This window comes from Haemorhous mexicanus, chromosome 12 (assembly GCF_027477595.1).
Source record: "Haemorhous mexicanus isolate bHaeMex1 chromosome 12, bHaeMex1.pri, whole genome shotgun sequence".
NCBI lineage: Eukaryota > Metazoa > Chordata > Aves > Passeriformes > Fringillidae > Haemorhous > Haemorhous mexicanus.
In genome coordinates, this window is record NC_082352.1 from 2,808,201 (window position 1) to 2,817,476 (window position 9,276).

The 9,276-nt window shown below is 50.6% G+C and overlaps 1 protein-coding gene across 1 annotated transcript; it reads right to left on the reverse strand.

Moving 5' to 3' along the window:
* Positions 1-2,009: 2,009 nt before the first annotated feature.
* On the reverse strand, positions 2,010-9,058 carry LOC132332978 (hydrocephalus-inducing protein homolog). The gene is made up of 9 exons (XM_059857703.1): positions 8,800-9,058; positions 7,828-7,936; positions 6,990-7,238; positions 6,504-6,646; positions 5,941-6,162; positions 4,631-4,791; positions 4,002-4,120; positions 3,050-3,182; positions 2,010-2,334 (listed from the first exon to the last, which is right to left on the reverse strand). Exons 1-9 carry the CDS (start codon positions 8,842-8,844, stop codon positions 2,010-2,012), a joined length of 1,506 nt encoding a protein of 501 aa, XP_059713686.1. The 5' UTR covers positions 8,845-9,058.
* Positions 9,059-9,276: the final 218 nt, after the last annotated feature.

Sequence of the window (9,276 nt, forward strand, 5' to 3'; positions counted from 1 at the left end):
GAGCCTTGCTGCCCTTCTCTGGACACACTCAGCCCCTCAATGTCCTTTTTCCCGAGGTGCCAGAGCTGACACAGCACTCGAGCTGTGGCCTCAGCAGTGCCCAGCACAGAGGGGCAGGCACTGCCCTGGTCCCGCTGCCCACACTGCTGCTGATCCAGGCCAGGTGCCATTGGCCTCTTGCCCCCTTGGGCACACTCTGGCTCACACTGAGGCAGCTGGTGACCTGCAGGATGTGGCACTTGGCCTTATGGAACCTCACACCCTTGTCCTTGGCCCATTGATCCAGTCTGTCCAAGTCTTGTTTTAAGCAGGATGCAGCCTTTGAGTTTTCTCTATCTCAGATTTTTTGGAGGGTGCTAGAACATGTTAGTAGCTGGCTTGCACCCTCCTGGGCAGAAGCAGGTTCTGAAATGCTTACTCAGCACTGTCAGCCAAATAGACCCATTCTCTGGGAGGCCACACGCATGTGGCTTTCCAGTGGGCCTCTCATGAGATGCCTCATGTGAGCTGTGTTGTGGACAGCCTGTGCTGTTCCTGTCAGTCTCAGAAGACAATCACTGTTTCTCCTGTTGGCTGACCTGGAGAGGGTAATGGATTTTGGACACCATATCTGCAAGGAAACCAGTTCAGTTGGCTGGTGGTGTGTTGAGGGTTATGGGATCCCAGAGGTCTTGGTCTAGGAGCTGAGGTCAGGAATGCAGCACAGACCTGCTGTCTAACCCGGGGCAGCAGAGTGGCTTTGATTTTTTCCCTGGAAAAACAGAGGTCAAAAGGCAAATTTTGACTTTTCTTCTGTGAAATGCAAGGGTCTGAGAGGAGCTCCCACCAAAGCCTGCCAAAGCTATTTAAGCAGTCTCCTCAAATGCTGTTCAAACAGGCTGCTGCTTTTGACTGTGCAAATATGTAGGCAGGAACTTGTAAATCCGGACACAGTTTTTCTCTGGGACTTCCAAATCTGGTTGTATCGCTACCAACACTACCAAAATAAATATCCAGTAAAGTCTGATATCCTTTTGCAATGTGCTTGCCAGCTGTTCTCTGTTGCCAGAGTCCTACAGAGCATATTGGATCCTGCTTCATAGGGATTTAAAGAGTTTCTGAACTTCAGGAATTAAATATTGAAGTAGATGAAATAGAGCCTGGGTGCAGTAACAGAGGGAAAAATGGAGCTTGTGAGCTGATGACTCTGGACATAATTTTTCAGCACAGAGATGGAGTAATGGCTGCTTTAACCTACCAGACTGGATTTACTAGAATAGTTACTGCCGTTTGATTTCAGCTGTTACACCATCACTAAAAAGTCATATATGGTAAGATTAGATGATATTTGGGTTTCTTCCTGCAGTAGGTGTTAGTGGACAAATAAGGCAATTCAATTACCACTAATTTTTCTGTCTTCCTTGGGGTGGGAGGCAGCTTTTAATGAGATTGATTCTCCCAAAATAAAATAATTTAATAATGGCAGTTAAGGCACCAGTGGACAAAAGAACGTTTGGCTGTAGCAGATAACTGTACCCTGAGGCTTGAAATAGATTGCAGCCTCGTTGCACACAGCAAAATCTTGTCAGCCCCCATGTCAGTCTCCCATGAACCTCCCTGATTTCCAGACCCTTCCCTGCCAATCCTGGAAGTACTGCTCTCTTCCCTTGTTCATCAAATGTGGCCCCACCCCTTTCTCTAGAACCATCCTTGTCCATCACCCTTCTCTCGGAGTTCCATTGGGGTGACAAGCGTAATTCCCTCCCATGTTATCTCCTATTGGTTATCTACAATCTGATCCCCGCCCTATGTTCCTCTCTTGCTGTTCTACTGTTGGTTATCCTCCCCGAGTACCCTCCCCGGTTCTTAAGCTGCTGTTACCCTGTTGGAGCTTTGTCACTTGTCTGTGGGCTCTCTCGGGGATTAAACCGTCTTGAGAATTTATACAAGTGGCTCCTCTCGTCTCCTTTGTTCCGGTTTCCTTGGCTCAGGGTTCCTCTCAGCAGCTGCACAGAGCAGCTTTGCTGCCTCTAGGAGTTGGGCAGCCCTGCTCTGCTGCCACCCAGACCGGCTCGAGGGGCGGAGAGGGTGCAGCCACTCTTGGCGTGGGCCGCGAGGTGAGGGCTGCAGAGGTCTCTGGTGAAGGGTGGGAGACCAGCAGCAGCAGAAGGCACGATGTTGCTGGTTCCTTCAGGAGACTCCAGCTGACACAAATTCTGCCCCTTAGGTGCTGGTTTCTGCTTCTTGGCTCTCTGGCCTTTCTCTCTCTGCTCTAATGGTTTACCAAGACTCTTCTGTTCCTGGGCTTTCACAATCACCTGCCCCGTTTTTTGATTTGGCTTCGGGTTAGGAATCCTAGGAAGAAAGGATTAGCCAGACAAACATTCTCAGCCAGTTGCTCTGCAGCTTGCTACATCCTTTCCTTGTGCAAGCAGCGAGCAGCAAATTAAACAAATGCACTCGCTGCATGGAAGCTGCAGAGGTGCAAGGGCAGGAACATGACCAGTAAAGTGCCTGGGGACCAACTACAGCACTCAGGGTTCCATGTAGAAAAGCAGGCCTTGCTTGTCCCAAAAGAAAGCAGAGCTAGGGACTTGCTGGTTCCTGGATCTCTTCTTCCAGATTTTGCAACCTTCCCAGTGTCTCCCTACCAAGGCCAGATGATCTTTTTCTGCTCCTGTGGGTGTTTCTGCCGCCTCTCTGGGGCTGCCTGTCTCCAGGCTCACCTCCTCATCCCAGTCAGAGTGAACCAGGCTGTGCTTGGTGGTGCCCAGCAATGGGACAAGAGGCAATGGCAGAACCTGAACAGGAAATTCCACCTGAACCTGAGGAAGAACTTCTTTCCTGTGCAGGTGCCAGGTTGCCCAGAGAGGGTGTGGAGTGTCCCTCACTGGAATTATTCCAGAGCCCTCTGGACACAACCCTGTGCCATGTGCACTAGGATGAGCATGCTTACACAGGGAAGTGGGACCAGATGATCTACTGTGGTCCCTTCCACCCTGTCCCACCCTGCGATCCCCCAGTGACACCCATCAGAAGCATGAGTTGACAAGTGCTGAATGTTTCCCACCTGCACTGCAGGGTGGTCTCAAACGTCCCCTCACACTTTGGGGAGAACCGCACTTGAAAGGCCTGCTTCTGGCCAGGGGCGATGATGCCGTGGCAGGGCTTGATGGAGAACAGTGGCAGGTCATAGAAGGGATCTGGCAGGATTTCCAGGGCGGAACCAACACGCCTTGAGCGGCACAGCTTGGGATGGTCCTGCTGCTCGGGCTGCTGCTGCTGCTGCTGCTCAGAATCCTGCTGCTGCTGCAGCCGCTTGGCCAGCTGATGCAGCAGCTGCAGCCCAGAAGATTGAGTTTCAAAAGGACGATCCGGCTGCCACCCAAAACGATGCAGCATCTTTCTGCAACGCTTTAAAGTTTCAGAGGAGAGGAAATGACCTGCAGAGAGGAAGAGGACACCTTTCAAAGATAAAATCCTGTCATTGGAGCGCCAGCAACTCTGCCTCCTGCTGCGGGTAGTTGGAAGAGAGCTGGGATGCACTTGGAGCATCTCTGGCCAATTACTTTCAGCAGGAAATAGAGCATCTGGGAGCAGGGTCTCTGCCTGCAGCACAAACTCGTGTGCCAAAGCAGGAGAGTTGGTTTTAGACGGTGACTTTGCATTTGCCCTGGAGTGGGGAACTGCACACAGACAGTGGCTACAGGTCAGCTCACTTGTTACACCATTGTTTTTCCCAGTCTCAGACTTTTCAAAGAGTCTGAGATGTCCCTGATGTCCCCCTTCCCAGTCCTTCCCAGTCCACCCAGCACGTGGCTCTCCCCAGAGCCTGGCTCAGCTCCTCTGCAGAGCAGAAGTGGCAGAGGAAGAACAGAAGGGAATGAACAGCAGATAGGGACAAAAACTCTCCGGCTGCAGCTGGGAAGATGCTGATGAAAGTGGACGTGTGGGCAAGGATGAAAAAGCAATTCATGTTTTGGAGTGACGTGGCAGAGTCTTCTCCCCAGGCCCTCAGCTACCAAGTGAAATGCCCTTATGCATCAGAGCAGATGAGTATTGCTTCTTCACTGCTTCACTGTCTTCAGCTTCCTCCCAGGAGTATTCCAGGGCTACCTTCCCTGTGTTGGATAGCCTGAAACTGAAAAGCCAGAAGGAGGAATAAAAAAAATGCCCAATAAATATAAAGGAAATAGTACAGTAACATTGTCTGATGGACTCCTGGTACCACTTTCTGCTGAGGAGCATCTTCTACCCCAGGCAACCCTGCCATGCTCAGATTGCTGTCCCAGGTGGCCCAAAAAAGTATTTTAAAGCCTGGAAGTTTAAGAGGAAAGGGCCAACATGGTACCCAGGACACTGAAGCTAAGGGGCTTACTCTGGACTTTAGGTCTTGGTTTGACTGCAAACTTATTCCTGAGCAGATGAGGACAGGTGACATGCAGTGAGGGCAAAGCCATGGCTGTTCTCAGCAGAAAGGTGTGGCAGCACTGAGGCTCTCCTGAGCACCTCCACCTGCTTGGCTTTGTGTGCACATAAATGGGCCTGTGCTGGTTTGGGCTGGGGCAGAGTTCTGGCAAGCAGGCCCTGGGCCAGCCCTGGGCAAGGTCAGCTGCTGTCCCCAGGGCCCTGCCTGGCCTCCAGCACTCACGTGGCTATCCTTGTCTGCAAGGGGGAGGTATCCTTGAACTGAACCACGGTTGTGCTCAGTTTGAACTGGGTGTAGAAAACAATGGCACTGAGGTACACCTCAGCCTCCTGGCTGCTCTTCTCCAGCACAGTGTGAGCTGGTTCCGGGACTGTCTCGACCACCTGCAAACAGAGGAAGGAGAAATCACTAAGCAGAGCCCAGAAGGTCAGGCTGAGAAGGGAATCTTCTGGCCTCCAAGATCAGCCTCCTAAGGGACTAGAAAGGACCATTCACTTTTACTTCCCTGGAAAGATGACAAAATTGGGAGTGTTCTGCTCAGTAGTTTGTTCTACCGACTGATCCAAGCGATCACTACCACAGCTGTTAATATCCCCATGGAGACTATAGCTGTGTTCTAGTCCCTGTACTTCAACCTTGTAGAGGGACTGGCTTTTTTCCTGTCCCCTATAAATCCAGCAGGTCTCAAAATAGGGATAAGTTCCCCTGCTGGAGCTCTGTGGATGGAGACTGAAGAGCTCTAGAAAGCACCTTCTTGTCTTAGGGGTAAGTGCTCTCCAGATGTCATGTCTGGAGCAACAGCCACGCTGCTGGGAGCTGGGGATGGGCATTTTGGGGTGTGAAAGATCTCACTAGGAAAGTCTTCAACCGCAGATGTTCTGATAGAAAAGAGGATGGTTTTTAGAGGCCTTAAAATGGTCCAGAAACCCAGAAAGAACCTTCACCCAAGATGAGTGTTTGTGGCAATAATGACAATAAAAGCAAGAGTCTCTGGAGATGGTCCTTCTCTGGACTCCTCCATAGTCATACAGGGCTACTTCATGAAGAGATATCCCACACAATACAGAGACCACAACCAAATTCTCTGGTATCCATGCAGACAAAACTTGGAGTTCACCAGCATATGCAGGAGAAGTGTATTTCTCTCCACTTTAAAAGAAGAGACAGAGTGCAGCAGACTTAACTCCTTGTTGGTGAAAAGGCATCACATGAGATGAAGAGATTTCAAACACCATAAAATGGGATAAAATCATAAAGCATTGCCTTCCATTCAACATGGGCTGCAACACTTGTGCTTGTGGCACAGACTGATAGTTGAGTGTGGCTAAAGGTCTCTTGTCAAAAGGCTTCCCCATCTTGTGTGAGTGTATCTGGTCACTGTGCATCCACCTCTCCCCTGGAATGCACTGCTGGTGAACCTCTTGGCTGTCCAATGTCAGAGGAAGCAGGAGCTGCTCAGCCAGCAGTGATGGTGCTATGGTGGTTCTTTCTGTAAAAGCTGGATTGCCTTTCTTTGCTGTTCTGCTTCTTACCCTCTCTTTTTTAAACCATCTGGCTGCCAGGTCTTTCCTGGGGATATCCTTCCACGTCACAATGCACATTTGGTCATCCCAGTCTGGAACCTTCCTTCGTGGCCGCTTGAAGTTGATCTTGGTCACCTTACATTTCACAAGGCGCCTCCTGAAGGTGCCTGGGACATCTGCTTTCAAGGTCACTGTGATGCCCTTGGCACAGCCAGGATGGAGGTGTCCCACCTAGGGAGAATCAGGGAGGGAGTCGGGACCAAACTGGAAGCACTGCCAAAGGCAGGCCTGACAGCAAAAGGGACTGATGTGGTGAACAGCTGTGCCAGGAATCTGCACCTCAGAGAGGATTTATGTGAAATTTGACAGACAAAAGTATAAACAGAAGGTGCCACCTCCCATAACATGAAGCCTTTTCAGCAAGGCTGGCTGCCTTGGTCCAGCCAAGCCAGGGACTGCATCTCCTGCGTGGCACTGGAATGGGCTATCAGTGGCATGTGAGGATTCCCTGCCAGCTCCTGGGAACACCAGGAGCTTGAGCAATGGGGAAAGGAAGAGCAGTCCATGCTCACCTTGGGGGAGAACTGGAATATGGCATCTGCGTCCCACACAAAGCGCATGAACTGCGTACGGGTGTGGTTGGTGATGGTGAAGGTCCTGCGGCAGCGCTTCCCGACAGGACAGTGCCCAAACTGGATGTGATTTGCTCTGACAGCTGTAAAGGAGGAGAGCAAGGGATCTCAGCATGCAGGGAGCTCCACCTGCCCGCTCACGTGCACAGACACCTTTATGTTCAATGCTTCCTTGCTCCAAGCCTTCCTCCCTCTGGAGGGAGTTCCCCAGGCAGTTCCCCATCCCACCACCTTCAGGGAAACACCCTGGCACACCCCTAAGCCAGTGATGTGCAGCACAGCACTCACTGCTCTGCATGCATGGCTGCCACCCCCACAGGCCGGCAAGTCCCATGGGTGACAGCCCAGGCCTGGCTAGAGGGAGGACACACGTGATCAGACGTTGTCCTCTTCCTTGCTCCACCTTGGCAGCCTCTCCTCTCTTACCATCAATGATGTCTTTCTTTAGACTGCTCTTGGCATTCCTCTCCTGGGGGTCTTCCTTTAACCCATCAAGGGTGAATTCATCCATGTGGCCTTCACCCACCAGCTCGGTTAGGGTCAGGCGGGAGTCCCCCACTAACAGACAAATCTTCCCTTCCAGACGTTGAGCCAGGGTGGGTTTGAAAATGACATCAAACTCTGCCGATTGCCCATGACGCAGAAGAAAGAAAGGCTGCTTTGCGGGCTTGCTCTCTGCACAGCAATGGAAATCAGAGTTAATTAATACAGCTGTACTGAGGAAATATTTCCATAGGATAGATGAGGAATAAGAGGTGAAACCAGCTGCCTTCTAAGCACAGATTCTACCCACAGTGGTTCCAGACCCTCTTCCTATGTTCACAAGACTGCCACCTCCAGTTACAGCACCGCTTAAGCAGCCTAACCTCAGGCTGATGCCCAGCCCTCATTCCATCTACTTCCAGCCAGCTCCAGCCATATGCCAAGCTCAGCCAAAGAGTGCTTTTGGCTTCTGCTGGCTGGCTGTGTGCTCAAGGGCTGTGTCTGTTCAGGCTGGTACCTTCCCACATGCAGCAAATACCTCAGAGGGTCCACTGAGATAGTGACAGTCCCCCACAACTCAACCCACCACGTCTAGAAGAACAGAACAACTTCCTACAACTTGCCAGGAGAAGACCCTGCAAAAAGGCCCCAAGAAAAGCTTGGGGGACAGAGAGCCCAAAGAATGAAACTGTGCCTAACACCTGGCTGCTGCTCAGAGAAGCCAAGAGCAGGGCACACGTCTTCCCTCTGCATGATCACACTTCATGGTTAATGAATTTACCGTTTCTGACGGAGTCCCCTTCCACATTTCCAGTTTGGAATGTCTTGAATGTGGAGGCCCTGCCTTTCAACAAGAACACTCCGTGCTCATCCTCCAGGTGTAACATAAACTGCGAAAAGGGAAGCCAGAGCACAATGATGCTGGTGTGAGTACAGGACGGCACAGAGACTGACACCACAGTGCTGCTGGTCCCGCATGGCAGCCCAGCACCTCTCCCACTACAAACAGCACTTAGCACAAAAGTTAAGTCAAACCAGCTGAGAAAAAAGGGTGTTCAGAGGCATCTGGATAGAACTGACACAGAACCACACAGGACAGAAAGTAATGAGCAGAGTGTGATTAAACCACAACTAAGTTTACTTAAAATGTAGTAAACTGGGATTAAATACAATCTATGGAACTGGGAAACCACACATGTTCATGAGAACAAAAGGTGACCTGAGAGACAGGAAAATACTCCACCACCTTTCTTGTGTTCAACTTAAAGAAAAAGGACTGGATGGAAAATTTCCAAGAACTCCCTTTTTGGAGATGTCAGCTACTCGCTTAAAAAGAATTTCTGACACCTCTTCCCTGTGGTTGACAGCCTGGTCAGAGAGCGAGAAACGACATTAGTTTCTCACAGTGGACTTGTGAGACCTTTTAGGGAGTTGTAGAAACGATGATAACTTGTTAGTATAAACGACCTGCAGGTGGTGTTTTTCTACTCTGTTTTTCTGTTATTCTCAAGGACTGTTTGTGAGAAAGACGTTTCTGTTAATTAGCCAATCAAGAAGAATGTGCCAAACCTGTCTATAAAAAGAGAGACCTTTTTGTATTAAACTTCTGCAATTCAGTCTCCTGGTGAATTTGTGTCATTTCGGGCTCAACGGAGACACCTCTTCCCAGGTCTGCCATGTTTTTTGGGACCCTTCCCCTGTGGGACAAGCCTTTGTTCCCAACCAGATCCTTCCTTGAGCAGGTGCTCCTCACCTTGACAGGTTTGATGCCGTTGTTACGGATGACCAGGGGGAGCATCTCTGTATCCTCCAGCTGGAGCCTTTTGAAGCGCAGCACGGCTATTTCCCTCTTGCTGCGAGCACTTGGGCGCACGACTGTCACCGGCAGTTCCTGCCCCTTCCCACTGATGGTGAAGGTCAGGATTTGGGGTTTCACTTCCACAGAGCTGCAGGAGAGGCGCGGAAACAATTTCAGCTGGCACTAACCCATTTCTCACTGGGCAAGCAAAGCACCAAGGGCCACCCACCTACAGTGTTTTCCCTGCCTGGTGCTCCTGTACCCCACAAAACACAGGCCCCCACCAGCCTCCTCCCAATCCACTCAGGACCATTCACAAGAGGAATCTGCTCCAAAGAGCCAGAGCCTTCCACAATAACAGTTAAAAATAATTTCATTTAATTGAATTATGCAGTACAGCAGGTAAATAAGGAGGCACCAGATGAGATATGG

Bases quoted from the DNA above. Each gene is read 5' to 3' on its own strand.
- LOC132332978 (XM_059857703.1), bottom strand. From the start codon at position 8,844: ATGCTCCCCCTGGTCATCCGTAACAACGGCATCAAACCTGTCAAG. The intron at 7,937-8,799 runs GTGAGGAGCACC...CCCTTTTCGCAG, and splicing joins ACGGCATCAAACCTGTCAAG to TTTATGTTACACCTGGAGGA. The intron at 4,121-4,630 runs GTGAGTGCTGGA...CTGGCTTTTCAG, and splicing joins TTGCAGACAAGGATAGCCAC to TTTCAGGCTATCCAACACAG.